We start from the raw sequence: 19749 nt of genomic DNA on the forward strand, positions 1-19749 counted from the left end.
GGGCCAAATTTCATGAGAATCTGTGCCCTCTCTTCTTTCTGTGTGATGCATATCCTATACTGTACAGTATATTATTGTTTCAGAGATAAGTGGCCATTCTATTGCTCACCTTCCCCACTCTCTTTCTGGGCTACAGAGGCTGAGCAACCAGGAGCACTGCTGCCACCTGCTGGTTCACTTCCCCTCCCCTTTGTAAGGAAGGAGGAGGTTCAGCAGCTCCAGCAGCCATGAGGAAGGCAACCAAGATGATAAAGATGGAAACCAAGACTTATGACCATTGATTGAGGGAGTTGGGCATGCTTTAGCCTGGAGGTGATATGATAGCCATCCTCATATATCTGAAGGACTGTGACATGGAATATGATGATGATGATGAAATTTGTATACCACCCTTCATCCATAGATCTCAGGGCGCTTCACCACAGGCAATACAACAGGTTCACAACAGGTTTGTACAAGATAAAAGCACAAAACACATAATAAAACAAGAACAAAAAACAAGAACAAAAAAACCCCACACAAACCAATGACCCCTTTCTCCCCTTCCCACAAACACATTTAAAAGGGCATCGGATGTTAATCAGCCAAAGGCCTGGTTGAAGAACGTTTTCACCCGGTGCCTCAAGGTGCATAATGAAGGTGCCAGCTGAACCTCCTTGGGGACAGCACTCCACAAACAAGGAGCCACTGTAGAAAAGGCTTGTTCTCGTGTTGCCACTCTCTGGACCTCTTGTAGGGAAGGCACACAAAGAAGGGCCTCAGATGATGACCAAGCTTGCTTTCTGCTGCTCCAGAGGACTGGACCAATGGGTTCAAATTACAAGAAAAGAGATTCCAGCTAGACATTAGGAAGAACTTTCTGATGTGAAGAGCTGTTTGACAGTGGAGTGGATGGCAGGTTTTTAATCAGGGGTTTTGAAGCAGAGTTTGGATGGCCATCTGTCAGGGGTTATTTGGCTGTGATTCCTGCGCTGCAGGGGGAAGGGCGAGACAGCCCCTGGGGTTCCCTTCCAACTCTACAGTTCTATGATTCTAAGTGCTCCCCCTGCTCCAGTCTAATCCTACACAAACTTATTTGCACACAAACATCCTAACACATGTTCCCCCAAAGCTTTCCATTTCATGTAGATTGTTTTCCTGTTACATATTTCAAAAGCCTTTCAATAATTAAACTGTTCGCCTGCAACTGCTCTGCAAACCCAGCCTGCCAATAAAGAGAACAAACCATTGCTGGTCTTGTGGCCTCTGTAACAGTGAATAAAAGCATAGCCGCGAGGCCTGAGCACATAACTGGGGAACAAACAAAAGCACAATCTACAATGTGTACTTATTCCATAGCCTCAGAAGTCTATTCACTCAGGCATCAGCTAGAATCACAGGATCAGTCTTTATCTTTCCACTCCCAGAGGCAATAGTAATAGTAATATCAATAACAGTAGTAGTCATCGTCGTCATAATAGCAGCCTAGGAAGTTGTCTTATACAGCACCAGACCATTGGTCCATCTAGCTGTTGTGTTTTCCCTACTCAAGCCTGGCCCTGAGATACTAAATCATTCCAGATCACCATTCACATTTAGATTGTGAATGGAATTCCTTACTTAAGCCAACACTGAGTGAACATCTAGGGCCAGCATCCCTACACACGTCTGCAGCGGAGGAATATCTCCTTGAAGGTGTGGAGAAAGCAGGGCTCACTGAACATGCCAATTAGCTGACTGGCACTGCCAGCGAGTCCCGCTTGCAAAGGGAGACTCAGAAGCTAACATTCAGCTTGCATCCACAACCTTAACTGATGTCAGGTGCTGGGGGGCAAATGGTTGTGGGTTGAGGGGAAATTGTCTTGCATGCCAAACAGGAACCTACAGACTGGAGGTCCCCAATCCCTGGTTTAACACATCCTTTCGCAGGCCCAGACTGAAGAGCCAAGCCCAAGGAAGTTCTTATTTAAGGCCAGCAAAGCTTCTACTGGCTCCCCAAGTCGCCTGATTCCTGATGGCCCAACTAACTTCAGTTTGCAGTCCTGCTGGCAGGGACACTAGAGCAACAAGGCTCAGGGCAGGTAGTCTTTCCACCTGTAATCTGTCCCAGTCTAGTGGAATAAAACACTCAATTCAAGCCTGGTATGTAACACACCCAGAGGAGGTCAGGTGTGACAAGGATCTGGGGAAAGGGAAGAGTACTCTGTCCAGTTCTGGGCACCACAGTTCAAGAAGGACACTGACAAACTGGGACGTGTCCAGAGGAGGGCAACCAAAATGGTCAAAGGCCTGGAAACGATGCCTTATGAGGAACGGCTAAGGGAGCTGGGCATGTTTAGCCTGGAGAAGAGGAGGTTAAGGGGTGATATGATAGCCATGTTCAAATATATAAAAGGATGTCACATAGAGGAGGGAGAAAGGTTGTTTTCTGCTGCTCCAGAGAAGCGGACACGGAGCAATGGATCCAAACTATAAGAAAGAAGATTCCACCTAAACATTAGGAAGAACTTCCTGACAGTGAGAGCTGTTCGACAGTGGAATTTGCTGCCAAGGAGTGTGGTGGAGTCTCCTTCTTTGGAGGCCTTTAAGCAGAGGCTTGACAACCATATGTCAGGAGTGCTCTGATGGTGTTTCCTGCTTGGCAGGGGGTTGGACTCGATGGCCCTTGTGGTCTCTTCCAACTCTATGATTCTATGATTCCAAGAGGACAACCATGAACAGATAAGTCATAGAACTGTAGATCTGGAAGGGATGCCAAGGGTCATCTAGTCCAACCCCCTGTGCTATAGGAATCACAGCTAAAGAATCCCTGGCAGATGCTGACCCAACCTGCTTAAAAACCTCCAAGGAGGTCCAACACCCTTTCAGGGTAGTCCACTTTTGAACAGGGTAGTTGCACTTTTGAACAGCTTTCACTAAGTTCCTCCTAATGTTGGCATCTCCTTTCTTGTCATTTGAATCCACTGGTTTGGTTCCCACACTCCAGAACAGCAGAAAACAAGCTTGCTCCATCTTCCATGTGACAGATATTAAAGTTGGCTATCAAATCTTCTGTCAGTCTTCTCGTCTAGATTCTACATACCCAACAATCGTTCTTCACAAGGCTTGGTTTCCAGACCCTCTGTCATCTTACTTGCCCTCCCCTTCAGACATTCCAGCTTGTCAAGTCTGTGGAAGCCTGGGGATCGATTTACCAAAAGACAGCCTAGGAACCTGCCCAGGGCCTGAAAGCTTTGTGGGTGGGAACTGAAACACTCCACACGCCCTCCCCACAACCCAAAGCTGTGCAAAAACACTAATCATAATAGTAACACAGGGGAAACAATTCCTCTTAATAAACGCAACTGACTCCAGACAGCTGGTAATGTTTATATATTGTGGGTGAGAGAGCGGGAGGAGGAGAATGTGGCTTAGGTGACTGTCTTTTTCTATTTCAAAATAAGGCCCTCAATGGATTACAGGAACAATTCCTTCCTCCCACACCTGATCCAGTGCATTCAAAACTATGCATGCTGCTTTTTCCACAGAGGAAAATTTCAGTTGCGATTTAAATTGCTGATGAGCATCGCTTTCATTCGGAAATGTTTGGAAACAAGCTAATGGGTTCTCATTTCAGCGTCTCGTCTCAACAGCAACATCTGTTTCTACAAGGGTGGGTGTGCACAGAAAATAAAATCCCTTCGGATCTCGATTGGGTGCTTCTGAGAGGGGGCTGCTTTTTGTGTGACGGGTTTGCTTATGGTCCACTTCAAAAGAGAGGCATTTCATTTGAGACCTGAGACAGAATCTTGCTTTCGTTTTCTGAAGTTCTGGGCATCGTGGGGCAAGATCAGGGATGGCTGATGTGCTGAGTGCCAGATGTTGAGGAGGACGACAACTCTCAGCAGACTGGGAGGAGATTTTGGAAGTTGAAGAGGCTTCTGTCACACCCTGACCCAACTGTGGGTATCATTCAAACCACAAGAGGCATGTTTATTCTTTAAAACCATTTTGTTCCTCACCAGTACATAAATGAAGATTTAGGCTGCCAACCCTACTCACCTGGGGTAAGTCCTACTGGAGTCAGTAAGATTTACTTCTGAGTAGATATAGTAAGGATTGCACTGTTAATAGGGATACTGGAGAATTCCACCAACAGGGGAGAAAGAGGAACTCTGCAAACAATATGTAATTACTCTCTCCCCCATTGTTTTGTTGTTTCCTTTAAGTTACGTATATAGCTACACACCTGATTTAAATAGTAATGCACCTTAATTAGTGGACAATAAGATGAATGACATAGTAGTTGATGGAAACAAAGCAGCAGCAGAATGGAGACAGTGTTGATTGTGACCAGTACAGGTTGGTCACAACAGAAACCTCTATCTTCTTACAACCCTAGCTGTCAGTTGATTAAATGACGGAAGGTCACATGAATTAATGAGCCAAAATTATTCAACTGTGTGGCAGGCAGGCCTACAAACCACATTTGAAAGAGATAGGTAAACATACCTGTGAAGACTAAACTGGCACTTTCAAGTTCTTCTTGGGGCACTTTGAAACTGAAGGACTCGTTGTAGAAGGGGTCAATGGTAGCCCTCTTGCAAGAAGTCTTCTTTGTTTTCGCCAGTTTTAAACCATGAACAAGCTGGATCTTCACAAAGGGATCTGAACAGAAAACAAGCACAGCTTGATCTTCTGGAGAGGATTTTGTTCATCGGAAATCATTATTTCCTGTCATTGCCCAGTTCACATATTAAGTTGGCCCAAGTGAACTCCTTGCCCCAATGCAGCCTGGACTCTGACCCAGACAAGGAAGGGACAGCCCATTAAATTGGACTCAGAGAGAAAAAGGTCCCAGATACAGATCCAGGCCCTGACATCTTGACCAGCTCTGAGCCTGGACTCAAGCCGATGACCAAGGTACCCCTTAATTGGAAAGTACCCCTATTATTGGACAGAGTGACGTAGTTTGCCTCAGGTGGCAGAGTCTGGAGGGCAGAGAGTGGTAGCAAAGCCCGGTATTTGGAAGTTTCTAATGTCTGATGTTTTATTATGTTTTTATATGTGTTGAAAACCGCCCAGAGTGGCTGGAGAAACCCAGCCAGATGGGTGGGGTATAAATATATTATTATTATCACCATCATCATCATCATCATCATTATTATTATTAAGGTGTTGGTGCTCTGTAGACCATGCAGTGCTTGCCCTGCACCCACTAAGCTGGGAATCAGAGGTGGGGAGTGTTGAACTCCGGTCCTGTTTACGGGCTCCCTGTAGGTATTCTGGTTGGCCAGTGTGAAAAGAGGATACTGGAGCAGACAGGCCTTTAAGAGGATTCTTGTATTTTATAGACAATTTTCATGTATTTTATACTTATTACTGATGAGCATTTTAGGATTTTTAAATGCTGGTCTTTACACTTTTTACTGTTTTGCTTTCTGAAAGAGTGACTAATAAATATAATTAATAATAGTAACAATGCTCAGAAGCTAGTGAGTCTTCAGCCTCCCTCTTTCGGCTGTAACCTTCTTTCCCTGCTCGCTCCTATGAAGATTACATCTTCCGAGAAGAACCTGCTCTCTCTCAAAAAGAACAGCGTGGCTGACCTTCCTTCCCCAAGGCCAGCCTTCTGTTGTTCGCAATTGAAAGTAAACAGTGTACATTTTGACTTCTGCCTCTGAGGAACAAAAATGACTCCTCTGGTGATTCCAAGAATGTTTGGGAAAGCGCAGCTTCTAAACGCCACTTGCCTGTTGATTTTTTCCATACTAAAAGTAAAACATACACACACACAAAATCTCCTCAGGTCTCCCACTTATACAGTATGCAGTCTGGAAGAGGATTGATGGAAGGGTTGGGGGGGGGACAGCTTAAATATAGATCCATGTGCATTTGCTAGGAGGACTTCAGGCTTTGGGGATCTATTTTGCTTTCTACTGGAACCCCGAGATTCACAACTGGAGCCAGGTGCATTAAAAAAAATGGGGTGGAGGACAGGCATTCAAGAATTAAGAATCAGGGGGCTCTGAGCATATGCTCAGTCCGGGAATATGAGTTGTGAGAATTGAGCTCACAATCCTTTCGCACAGCAATCCACTGCCAATTCTCTCTCATGCCCCTTCCAGATTTCTCGTACCCCTTCCAGCAGCTAGGTTGTTGCCATGGTGATACAAGGGCTGAAGGCCATACTGGGGTGGGGTGGGGTTGTGAGGTGAGCTGTGCATGTTGAAGAGGTGGAGGCTGACCAGTAGCTCTGTGCTGAGGACCCCTTGAAAGTGCCCTCTTGCACTATCCCCCAACAAAGCCAGCTGGATTTTTGCCTTTTTGGCCACCTCACCCACCACAAAGCGGAAATGTGCCTTCCTGAGGCCCAGCACATGAGGCAAGAGGCACAGCTGTCTGGACCTCTCTATTTTCAACTCGGGATAGTTTTGAACTGTTTTTATTGTTTTCCAGTTCATGGTTAGTTTTAGGCACCCCTTAGGTAAAATGCAGATGTCGTCTTTTAAAAAAATCAATACATTTCCCACCATTATTCTGTAGAAACACTGACATTTGGATGTGCCGCTGGCATTTCTCAAATCGTAAATGTCTGGTCTGAAAAGGTCATAGAGGTAAAGTTCTTCAAAGACTATGGAAGTCAAAACCTTCTCAGAAGCCTCCTCTGATTCTGAATGCTCCGTCCTGCCCCTCTCAGTACAAGTGGAGGCTGGATGCAGCAGTGAGGAACAGACATTCTCTGCACATGCTCAGAGACACACTACTCCTTTGTCGATTTGCATATCCTGGCACTGAAACTTTCCGCGGGGCGGGGGCTTGGTTCATATTAGGGCTTTAGGGCACGACAATATCCTGTTCCCTGTTGAAAACATCCGCATCTTTCAGAAATCTTATACATCTCAGCAGTACCAGAGCACCTCCGATTAAGTGCAGCAGTCATTATTGGAAAAGCGCCAGTCCGTACCTGAACCTTGGCTCATATCTGTTTGAAGCAGCTGTTTGGCTCTAATGATGTCTACATTCAGTCTTCCTGCACTGGGAAGGTAGTTTAACGACAGCAGGAGTTCTCCCAGTTCAACTTCATTCTGCAACAGATGTGCCAAAGAAGGAATCAAACAGGACAAGAGGTGGGGCGTTTGAAACAAAGGACATTACAAGCCATGTCCAAGGATCACAAATGCCCTTACAGCAGGTGTGGGAAACCTCTGGACCAAGGGTCAAATGCTGGCCCTCCAAGCCTCTCTATCTGGGCAAGGCCCTCTGATGATGAGGGGAAGCACAGTACACCCTCCGCTGCCACGGCAAAGCCCTCTGCTGCTGCAGGGAGGTATGGCTGGACCCTCTGCCGCCATGGGGAGGCCCAGTAAGGCCCTCCACCACCACAGATATATATCGTGATATATCATGATATTGTGATATTTAGCTGGTGATATACCGCAGTGTTGAAAATCAGATATCGCCCAGCCCTAGCCTGGGCCACTTCCAGCATTTGAGGCCCCTAGCCATCATCAAAATTAAAAATGACAACACATAAGAAACAAATTAACCTTCCTTCCCCCACAACCCAAACGTGAGTGGTTTATTTACATAATCGGCTGATCTGAGAGGATATTGTCTGGGTCTAATTTTGTGCTACCAGAACAGATATTTTTATTAATATTTGTGAATGTTTAAACTCTTCGACATGACAAAAAACTACGTCAGTTAACAGAAGAAAATGATATATTTTCCAAATCACAAATCTTATTTGCTTAGATTTGCAGCTCTAAGCCGAGAGTGTTGTGTTATGGTCCAATGCTCATAAAAATATGTTATGAGACTTATCATAGGCTAAAAAATTAACAAGTGTCTAAATCTGAGGAGCCACACCCCCGTGGTGTGTGAGATCCAGGCCAAACAGCCCTCCTGTCCTCCACACACCATGATTGACCCTGAGCACCACAGAGCATATGAGATGAAATCACCCAGCCAGGACCTAAGCATGGCACACAACCACCAGTATATAAAACAGTCAGTAAGACGCACAGCTATATCCCTCTGGCCCCACATGTCAGACAATAAGAATGCAGAAGTAGAAATCTCTGATGACAGAAAACCATGGAGGAAGAGCGTTTTGCACAAATAACCATAATAAAGCACTACAATAATCAAACAAGCACTTAGAACAGATCTTATTATTAACAGCAACTTAACATTTGTACAGCATTTCCAAGTGTTCAGAACACTTCCCTTGCACTATCAAGTTGCAGCCTTGTAAAGTAAGCTGATATTATTATCTCCGAAATTGCAGATGGGGTGGTAGGACTGAGGTTGAGAAAGGGTTAGGTGGCCTAAGGCTACCTAAGGAGCTTATGACAGAGGCAAAATTTGAATCAGGCCCCGCCTGAATTGTAGCTCACTCTCTTAGCCATTTCACAACACCAATTGTCATGATAACACAAGAGTTTGTGGCTACCCTCCCCCTCAAATACTCCCCTAAAGAGCCAAGTCTTCACCACATACCCCAGGGTTGGGGAACTTCTTGTCTTGGGGGACAATGCGGCCTTCTAAACCTCTCCCTTAGGAGTCTTACCAGTCTTGCTCTGCACTATAATAATACAGTGGTACCTTGGTTTACGAACTTAATCCGTTCCGGAAGTCCGTTCTTAAACTGAAACTGTTCTTAAACTGAGGCGTGCTTTCCCTAATGAGGCCTCCCGCCGCCGGTGCCCTTTCACCGTTCGAATTCCATTCTAAGACCAAGGTAAAGTTCTCAAACTGGGACACTATTTCCAGTTTTGCAGAGTTCTTAAACTGAATCGTTCGTAAACAGGACTGTTCTTAAACCGAGGTACCACTGTATAGTGATGGAGCCTGTCAGGCTTCCCTAGGGAGAACATTCAAGAGCTTCAAGGCCACAACCAAATACATCTCTGTTCCTTGTACCATTAAACCACTGCCTGTGTTAAATCACAATCAGAAGGAGGGTGGAAAGACCACCCAGCCAAGACCACCAAGAACAGTAATAACAGTCAACATGTTGTGTTTTGTTTTGAAACTTACTTGAGAGCTGGGGACCAGAGCTTTCCACCAATGTCCTCCCTTCACAAGGTCCACATCACTCAAAGGCATCGACACTTTGCCAATGACACAGTGGCGTGAAAATTTGTCAAAATCCACTGTGGTTAACAGCAGGGTCCGCCTTTCGGCTTCTAAAAACGGGATGTCAAATGTATACCTCTCCTCAAAGACCGGGCTTTGGGTTTTGCGCTTGACTCCAGTCTGCTTGGAGTTTTTCTGGTCCGGCAAGAGGCAAATCTTCACATAAGGATTCGAGTGGGCCATATCCTGCCTAGTGCCATCGTAGGAAATTGGGGGAGGCAGATCCCTCGCCTCAATCACCCTGACAATGAGATAATTGTGCAAGAGGTCGTATTGCGTGCTAAAATGAAGCATGCCCAGCTGGTACTTGGCCAAGACTTCTTCGTCCGTCAAGGAGTCCACGTCTTCGCTGTTAGAGTCAAGGGAATATAGTCTCGGCTCAAACTTCCTAAAATAGTCATCTGGAGTATAGGTTTTCCTCAGGATGGACGGTTGAACTATTTCCTTTTTGGATCCTAAAATCCCAAACTCGATAGGTTTTATGTCAATAAGTGGAGAACTTGGACGCCTCAACTCTAGACCTGCGTAACAAAGAGCAAATGGTGGGACAAGGCACTAATCCATACTGACTGCAGAGATATAGGCCCCAACTTCACTATACATTTAAAGCAATCATACCACTTTAAACAGTCATGGCTTCCCCCCAAGAATCGTGGGCAGTGTAATTTGTTATGGGTGCTGAGTGGTGTTAGGATACCCCTATTATTATTATTTGTTTGTTTGTTGCATTTATATTCCACATTTTTCTCCAAGGAACTCAATGTGGCGTACCCAGTTCTCCTCCCCCTCCTCATTTAACCCCAACTACCCTGTGAGGTAGGTTAGGCTGAGAGGCAGTGACTGGCACAAGGTCATCCAATGAGTTTCATGGCATAGTGGAGATTTGAACCTTAGCCTCCCAGGTCCAACATTAACCACTACACTACAATTTCCAGAATACCCTGGGAAGAGGGATTGATTGTTAAACCGCTCCGAAGACTGCAACTCCACAAAAGAATAGGAGTCTCCTAACTACTCTCAGCAAGGGACGGGTGGCGCTGTAGGTTAAACTACAAAGACTAGGACTTGCCGATCAGAAGGTCGGCGGTTCAAATCCCCGCGACGGGTTGAGCTCCCGTCGCTCAGTCCCTGCTCCTGCCCACCTAGCAGTTCGAAAGCATGTCAAAGTGCAAGTAGATAAATAGGTACCGCTCCGGTGGGAAGGTAAACAGTGTTTCCGTGCGCTACTCTGTTTGCCAGAAGCGGCTTATTCATGCTGGCCACATGACCCGGAAGCTGTACGCCAGCTCCCTCGGCCAATAAAGCGAGACGAGCGCCACAACCCCAGAGTCGGTCACGACTGGACCTAATGGTCAGGGGACCCTTTACCTTTACCTACTCTCAGCACCCTTAACAAACGACACTTCCCAGAATTCTTTGGGGGAAGCCATGGCTGTTTAAAGTGGCATGGTGCTGCTTTAAATGTATAGTGCAGATGGGACCCTCTCTATATAATAAAAATGTAAGTATGTCATTGCAGAGCCCCTATTGGAGTAATTGTAGCACCTCATCACAGCCCTGGATTTACATTAAGTCAACTCCTGACCTGCCTTGGCCATGGGATCTGGCCTCAGACCACAACAACATCATGATGGGTTGTGCTGATTGTGTTGCACCCGCCCCCAGCCCCAATGCGCCTTCCAGACACTCTCCGCTCTCCACTTTGAGTGCAAGCCCTAAGTAAATGCTGATATTCCTGTGTAGTGCTTCTCCACATAAAGGGGACCCATCTGCATCACCTCCTCACCTGGAAGCCTGTAATGCACTTACATCGCACACAGGGACCCCTTTATAAGACACCCAATGAACAGAGTGGAGGGCAGCCCGGGGGGGGGGGTAGCCCCATGCCTCACGGTCTGAGGAGGTATCTCTCTCACACACACTCACACACATCACCAAAATGCCAAAAGGGTGAGTTGAACCTACTTGAAATTCGTCTTGTGAGGCTGTAAGTGGATCGGGATGTATCCGAAGATGACCGCCTTCTGTCCAGCGAAACATCCTGAGGGGTTGGAGGGGGCTCGCTCGTTGTAGTGTTGTCAGAGTCGCCATCCCTGTCGTCGCTTCGATTGCTCACCCTGTCAAAATGAAATACAGTGGTATCTCGGGTTACATACACTTCAGGTTACAGACTCCGCTAACCCAGAAATAGTACCTCGGGTTAAGAACTTTGCTTCAGGATAAGAACAGAAATCGTTCAGCAGCAGCAGCAGCAGCAGCAGCAGCAGCAGCAGGAGCAGGAGACCCCATTAGCTAAAGTGGTGCTTCAGGTTAAGGACAGTTTCTGGTTAAGAACAGACCTCCAGAACAAATTAAGTTCTTAACCCGAGGTACCACTGTATCTTGAACTCTCTTCCAGGATGAGCACTGCATTTCCTCCTTCAATTGAATTAACCTATGAGCGTGGTGTTTCAGAACTTCATTGCTATACTCTCTTATTATTTTCACCACAAGCCTGTATGGAGACCCCTGTTTCTTAGTTTATTATTGCGAATCATTTAATTGTGCACATTTATCACCATCATCAATAACATATCATGCCTCTGCCTTGCCCCCACCCCACAAAAAATCAGATCCATTTTGTCCTGTTTATAAGCATATTTTTAAAAAAGGAAAGGGCATTAAAAAATCCCCCCACTTTTACAAACAAAATGGTACTTATGAGGCACAAAAGATGTGGCCCAACGGCTACCTCTTTCTTATTTTTTAACTTCTTAAAGATTCTAAGCTACTAATACATATTTATATCCTGGCTTGTTCTGAAGCACAGCTTCCAAATTCAAATGAATTTATAATTAATGGAAGGATTTTTCTGTTTTGCAATTGTCCAATTTCTGAGAAATTGTTGGAAGAGTGTAAAAATGGCAACGCAATCACATTCAATGCCTCTGAAATTAGACAATAATATATTTTCATTCCTCTCCCCCCCCCACATTCTATTTCTCTACTACAGGGGTAGGGGAACCTACAGCCCACAGGCTAATCCTGGCCCACCAGACGTCCAAGTTGGCCCATGATGCCATTTCTCCCAAACCATGCCCACCTGTGCATCAGCTGACATCAGGGGGACATTAATTGATGGGGCAGGGAGCTACACTGCAGAGTACTGCTTCACCAACATGCTCACAGCAGGGAAGTGGTAGTAAAACAGACCCCTGCAGCCAGCAGGATCCTGCGGGAAATGTGCTGGTGAAGCAGACCCTTAGCTCCCTCTACCAGTCAACCTGGACATGTGGGTGGGACCTTGATGACACCATGGCACCAGATTATTGACATGTCCACTTCTAAATCCTGGCTCCATTCAGAAGAGCTCCCAGTTTTTCTTTAATGGGGGCCACCAAAAAAGAAGAACCAAGCTGCAATTTCCGTTTAATCTCACCAAGTATTATTATTATTTAATCATTTTGAACACCCATGTCACACATTTTGTAATTTGCAAAGCTGAAGAGCACCTACCGCTCTTTGCTACAATTTATCTTTTCCCAACAAAGCAGGAAAGCAAATATTAGAGAGGAAATGACAGGAAGGTGTTGCTGCCATGTGTGCTAAGTCAACATAATTAGATTAGTTGCAGCAAGACAGCCAAGTTGCCAGCTCTGTGTGGTACAGTAAGAACATCATTATTCTCCGTCTTGAATGTTGGAGATGAAATTATTTCTAGAGTTCTGTTCCAACTCTGGAGTCCCCATGCATTAATAGACTGGTAAAACAATGAAGCCTTGTTAGCTGAGAGCACAAGTTACCTTGCTCGCTAAAGGTTTTGGAAAATAAATAGCTTTTGTAGACAAACAAAGAATGTTGGGTTGTCACAACATGGGGGCCAGGAATCTTTTTCACCTGAAGGGGGCACAAACCAGAGGGGAGTGGTGCCAGTAACAGAAATGGAGACAGTATTGACTCTTGTCTTTGTTTAGCAGGTTACAGTCCAGTCATGGTTTTTAATATGTCAGGGTTTTTATACTCTGTATCTCCTGTTTCTACCCTAAAGTTCACCTGTCTCACCTCCAGTGACACCAGCAGTGGGAAAGGTGTAGGTGCGCTGATTTTAACCAAATTTTGCATAATGGTTCCTGAGGATCAAGGAGAAGGTTTGGATACAACTGGAAGCCATTTGAATCAAGATTGTGGACTGAACTTTTCAAAACCGCACTGATTTGGAGAGGTTTCTTATAATTCCTGAGCAACACTATGTATGAGACTGTTACTGTGGTATACATAAGAAATTTAGTAAGAGTAAAATTCATCCGAAGGATGGAGGAGGATAGGAATAACCAGAACACCACAGGATATCCAACACTTCACACACATTAATGGAGATTACCTCTACTTGACTCAAAAGAGGCATCGCTACAAAGACAAGGCAGGGATCAAGGATACTACTGGCCCAAAAATGGAAGCAGGAAGAATTACCATGGATAGAAGAATGGAGAATGAAACTGGTGGACTACGCAGAATTAGACAAATTAACAGAAACGGTTTGAAACCGATGAGATCACAAGTTTACCGAGGACTGGACTAAATTTGTAGACTATATGAAAAGCATATGTGATGTACAAATAACAGGAAGCTTTGTGAATAAATAAGTATTAGAAACATTGTAAAAAGGGAACAAGGGAATAGGTTTATTTAAAATAAAAGGCAATGTTAAATTTAGAATTGCGGATAGAAGATTAGAAAATGGAAGATTCGCAGATGAGCTGAAGGAAGTCAAAAATATGTATCTGTGACAATATTGAAAATATATGTTTAAAATTTTATATTGAAAATTGAATAAAAATAATTTATATATATAAAAAAGACAAGGCAGGGATGGGCTAATCTGTAAATTTCGGTTTCTCTCCGTTCTTCATTTTTCCAATCTTAAATTTAGTTTTCCACACCAGTTTGTAATTTACTTTTGTTAAGACCTTATGAAAACTCATCAACAATTTAGTGCAAATTAGTCCTAATATACACATTTTACAAAGCAGTTTTCCCTAATGATAATGCATTTTTCTATGTCATTTTCATTATTGCACACATTTCTATGCACACTTGCCCTCAGCAGATGCATTTTCATTTACTTGGCTGGAGAACTGCATTGCAAAATTCAGAGAGAATTTCAAAGGATGGCTGTGTTCTGGTCTGAATATTGTTATTGGAAATCCGAATCAGGTAGCTCACCTTGAATCGAATTTCTCTCACAACCTTAACACAGGGCCAAACTACAGCTTTGCAATTAACATGCATATTGTTGTTTTTCTTTTTTGGAAAAATGCAAATCGTGGGTGCCTGTTAGGAACAATCAACCAATCCAGATGGGAAGGGATCTTTGTAAAAACCGAAGTGAAAGGGGAACAAACGGGATCCTAAAAGCAGAATCCAGACTTACAACCAGGAAGGCGTCTGTGCTGGAAAAGGCCCCAGGATTTCCACTTCGTCATCGCTCGACTGGCAACAGCTGCAGTCATAACACTTCTGGCAACAGTTCCGGCAAGTCCATCTGCACAGCAAGAGATCCGAGATTCTAGACAACAGGCCCTGAGGCCGTTGGAAACCAGATAGCAAAAATTACAACCAGTTGGTGGCTGGCAAGCATAAACACTCAGTTGTAATTGAGGTGCAGGGCTTGGATTTCAGCTGGGTGTGCCTGTGTGTTGTTTCTGCTGCTTTTCTTTCCTGCAGCGGACCTGGAATTAATGCCTTCCTATGTAAATGTCTGTAGGGAGGAGCCTTTTCCACATATAAACTCCCTTTTGAAGACCTTCTTTAATTTGGGGGATGGGGGCAGCTCAGTGGCAGAGCAGAAGGTCCCAGGTCCTATCCCTGGCATCTACAGGTAGGGCTGGCAGAGACCCCTGCCAGTAATCCTGGAGAGCTGCTGCCAGCCAGTGCAGACAATACTAAATTAGATGAACCAACGGTCTGTATAAGACAGCTTCCTATGTTTACTCCATTGATGTGAAAGAAGTGCAAGTTACTTATCTAAGGGTTTTTTTCCCAACCAACTTTGGCTTTTCCAACCAACCACTGAAATCAATAGTTTTAGGTTAATTTCCTGTCCATTCATTTCAACTGAAATACTCTGATTAGGGTAACACTAGATACAGCCCACAGTCCCAACTTAAGATATAAATAAGAACAGTGTGACCATGTGTCCTATTTTGCAGAGGATATTCCTCTATTTTTAAGGGCTGTCAAAAGGCAGTGTTCTATTTGTAGCCATTTCTATTTGATTGAGAGGCATGGGGATCCATGCATATAATTTTTTTGAGTGTCGTTGTTCAATACATTCCACAAATACTATAAAAGGAAAAAGCAAAGCCATGCAACATATGCTATCAAATCCATAAGTGAATTTGAGAACGTCAGATTCTTGTCACATATTCACATATCAGTAACCAAAATGAACATTTCTTTTTGCATATTTTCACCACAAGTTTAAATGGCTTCATGTCAGTTCTAAATTCTGCACTTCAGTTAAGCTCTAACTGAATTGAGTATCTTACTCTATATTTATATATTTCTATTTATGACTCCACTGCTTAGGTAGGCAGGTTTTATCCTTAATTAAAAGAAAAGAGTACTGTTAATCTCTCCCGTTAGGAACATTATTATGTCTGAGTAGAGCAATTCAAATAAAACAGAACATCCATTTAGGGAAATAACAACTTTGTACTACAACTGTCTCAGCTTCTAATTCTCCCCCACTCACAGCTAGCTTGTCTCTTTTTTCTTTTGTCCTTATAAAGGGTGTTAATTTCACCATTATAACAAGCTCACAGCACTTGTGAATCCTAACAGAGACCTGTTCCTACGCACCATGAAAAAATCCCAAAGTTAGGATTATTTTATGTAAGTCCATTTCAGTGAATCTGCTCTGAGGATGTCTATCAGATGTCACCCGAAAGGGAGGGTGTTTTCCCATCAAAATCATTTAATCATAATATTTGAAGAGACCATCTAGTCCAATTCCCTGCAATGCAGAAATGAACTAATCAAATCAGTATAAGACACATAAGATGCTTTACTCTGAACTCAACAGAATGAATTTGGGGGTTGTTGTGTTTTGTTTTACAATTAATCATAAGAACCTACGAAGAGTTTGCTGGATCAGGCCAATGGCCCATCTAGTCCAGCATCCTGATCTCACAGTGGCCAGCCAGATGTCACCATTGGAAGCCCTCAAGCAGGACCTGAGTACATCAGCCCTCTCCCCGCCTATATCTGGGGGAATCAATTTGGAGAAACAGAACAAGTATGGGCAAGTGGCAAGGAGGCACACACTTTTAGAGGAACAGAGCTGCAAGCCAGGGATGAAGAACCTGCAGTCTTTCAGACTTTGCTGGTCTCCCATCATTCCTGACCATTGGGCCATGCTGGCTGGTGCTGATGAGAGAAAGAGTCCAACAACATCTAAAGGCCATGGGCTCCTCAACGCTGATACAGACGATGAGGTCCTGCAAAGTGGAGTAGATGGTTTGCGCACAGAAGGGACCTGGTTCAATTGCTGGCAACTGCAGTTAAACATAACTGCATGCAACTTGGCTGGGGCTGATGGGAGTTGGAGTCCAACAACATCTGGAGGGCACAAACTTCCCCATCCCTCCTATAAGCCACGCAGGAGAAGCAAATATCCATGGGAGTGTCCCATTCTCTGCTATTATGGAGGAATGAATGCTCTTCAGACAGAAAGGGCCAGACAGATAGGAAGCTAACATACAAACTCCATCAAACCTTCTCTCCCTCAGTTGTCACCTGGGAGCAGGCTGCTTCAATGGGAGAGCTGGGAAACAAGGCTCACTCCATCAGCTCTGCTGTGACAGACCAGCACCATCAGGACTCTCCTACGCCAAACTGGACTAGCTGGTCATTATGTGAACAACTATTTAAGAACAGGTACAGTGCCTGAGATTGATTTTTTCCCTCTTCCTTCCCTGCCCCCTTTCCTTGTGTTGTTGTTGTTGTTTTTAGGCTGTAAACCTGAGGACAGGGGCTGTTTTAATTGACTGTATGTAAGCCACTCTGGAAGACTTTTTGGCTGAAGAGTGGGGTTCAAATGTTCTAAATAAAATAAATATTTATGCTCTATTTATGGAAAGGTTTCTAGTCAACAAATTATAGAGTGAATAGAGGTGTTTATGTGCACAAAAGACATCACAAGCACACTGAAACATGTGACAATTAACTTTAAAAGTATGAGGGCTATAACTGTGCTTTTTAAAGTGAAGATTCCCATGCAATCCAGATTTGGAATCTAGCACCAGATACTGCATGGAACATCTGCACCCAAAGTGGCAGAAATCAGCCTGCCAGATGATCAGCAAAGGCAATTGGCATTTTGCACTAGAAAAGGAAACTACGGAAAAGGAATGTGCCCTACAGAAATCAAGATGCACTTTGCCAAGGAAGAGATTGTGCAAGCCAGAAACCAAAGACAGACAAAGCAAACGAGCAGATGAAAAAGCACAACCGTCTCCCTCTGCCTGGGGAGAGGCAAGGGAAGGCAGAATGAGTCACCAGATTAACTCACCTCATTTATTGGTTCCAACTGTCCTTTTAGATATCCATGATGAAGCAAGGGGGAAGAAAATGAAACAGACAAGACCAGTTTAGCAAAGCTCTAATGATCCCCAAATACTGCCCTCCCTGCTTGGTGCCATGGCTTTGATTTCTAGAAAAATGATACTATTTTCAGCTCTTATTGTCCTACATATTTTACTGAAGTTGAAAAGGATCTCCGGGGGAAATCAATTTATTCTGTGCACTTTCCCTACCAAGCTGCTATTTCTGTTTCCTTCTGAAAGAGCTCACCTGATCCCCAATTTCCCCCTGGGTAGTCAGCCCTGGCTTTGGCCAGGCCCCCACAAAGTGAATGTGCTTAAGGCTTTGTTCTCCTGGGTTCTAAGGCTAAAGTCCTTACCTGCTTTGTACTTGTTCAATGCAGGCTTTCTCCAAACTGGTGCCCTCGGGTATGCAACTCCCTTCATACCCAACTATGGACCGTGTTGAGCGGGACTGATGGGTGTTGGAGTTCCAGATACATTAGGAGGCTGTCAAGCTCCCCATCTCTGATCTTTAGGCACTGCACCACATACGGGTTCTCACGGCTGGAATCAGGTTGCCAATCGTGCTATTCAAATACCTAATTATTGAATGCCTATTTGTTATTTAATGCCAGAACACCAGTCATGTTATTTGAGAATGCAGAATGTGCGCTGTTTGGTTGATTTTCATTTGCAGTGATTTTATTTCCTGATGTTTAGACAGGATACTTGTTCAGCAACCTCTGCCTCGATAAGAGCAAAGGGATGGAATGAGAAGCAGAAATGATGTTACCTCAGCACAGAAAATGGGCCATGCCTCTAATTGCATCGTCCGTGCATCTAATCCACGTACATCAGACAAATTTATGGCCGATGCACAGAAACATTTTGCATGCACACACGTTTTTGTGGCCTAACTGTGGGTGTGTCCAAACCCATCACCTGATCAGATCCTGATGAGCGCAGCTGGCAATATCATACACCCAAGCATGTCTTCTTAATTTTGGATGAATGCTGGCATTGTGGGGTTTTTTCAATAAAAAAAAAGTATTGCAAGTAATTTGATGCATGACTCATGATGCGATAAAATTTGATCCATGGATGGTTCTGCTGAATTTTGCTCAACCTGCACAGAGACTGCTTACTGAAAATTTAATTCTTGATGGAAAGGCAATTTCAGCCATGCACTGAAAACTCCTATCGATCCCAGAAGAGCAGCAGAAGGTCTACTACGGAGCAAACATTGAAAAAAACATACAGCAGTATAACAGTGTCTTTACTCAGGAATCTCACCACACCAACCAAACCATGGTTTGATCGCAAAATGTAGCTAGAAACCATGGTTTGTGCTGCATTTCTTTCTCTTGCTTGTCTCCCCCAGGAGTCCCTGGATATTATCCAACAATTGCTCTGCCTTAACTTACTTGGAACAGTGGTGAAGCTCATGCTTTCCATTCAGAAGGTTCGAGGATCAATCCTCTGCATTTCCAGGAAGCTGCCTTATACCAAAATGAGACCACTGGTCTCTCTAGATTAGCATTGCCTACACTGGTTGGCAGCAGCTCTCCAAAATTTCACCCAGGGATCTTTCCCAGGGCTTCCTGGAGTTGCCAGGAATTGGCCTGGAGACTTGCTGCTCTACCACTGAGCTACAGCCTCTCTCCTCTGGTACCTGTGGAAATCTGAAACGGTACAAACCAATCTACCACCTCAAGGCTTCACAACCTTATTTCACTAGGTGTGTAGCTTTGAGCTCCTGCTGGTCTTGCCCCCAGCTTCACCAACCTCATTGTGCTGGGTGTGCAAAACTGAGGCCCTGCATATTTTCTTACATCTGGTGGGGGGAAACCAGGGATTTTTTCAGCCAGAGCTCACCAGAACTCACCAGTGCCTCTCAGGTGGGCTCCTCTGCAACATTTGGCACCCAGCTTATATATCCAAGTTTCTAACACTGCCTGTACAGGAAGCCTGCAAACAGAAACTGAGCGCAACAGTCCTTGCCTTACTTATTATTCCCAGTAACTGGCATTCAGAAGTTCTCTCAAATGGGTGTTGCCTGGAGAACCTAGTCTGGAGGCAGAAG

The 19749-nt window shown here is 44.5% G+C and overlaps 1 protein-coding gene across 9 annotated transcripts in view; it reads right to left on the minus strand.

Annotated features, from left to right (window-relative positions):
* The window catches only part of SYT17 (synaptotagmin 17), a 38090-nt gene that overhangs the window by 4638 nt on the left and 13703 nt on the right, over positions 1-19749 (minus strand). For 3 of the 9 annotated variants that reach the window (XM_083711628.1, XM_083711629.1, XM_083711630.1), the window contains exons 2-7: positions 17654-17671; positions 14513-14661; positions 11068-11219; positions 9004-9623; positions 6926-7046; positions 4471-4626 (exon numbers count right to left, since the gene is read on the minus strand). In XM_083711628.1, coding sequence (XP_083567754.1) covers positions 4471-4626; positions 6926-7046; positions 9004-9623; positions 11068-11219; positions 14513-14661; positions 17654-17671 — 1216 coding nt within the window. Of the gene's footprint in view, positions 1-4470; positions 4627-6925; positions 7047-9003; positions 9624-11067; positions 11220-14512; positions 14662-17653; positions 17677-19749 lie in introns of all 9 variants that reach the window. The other 6 variants (XM_083711633.1, XM_083711632.1, XM_083711636.1 and 3 more) reach the window with 2 other exon arrangements.

Source organism: Podarcis gaigeae (assembly GCF_964106915.1).
Source record: "Podarcis gaigeae genome assembly, chromosome: 14".
Lineage (NCBI taxonomy): Eukaryota > Metazoa > Chordata > Lepidosauria > Squamata > Lacertidae > Podarcis > Podarcis gaigeae.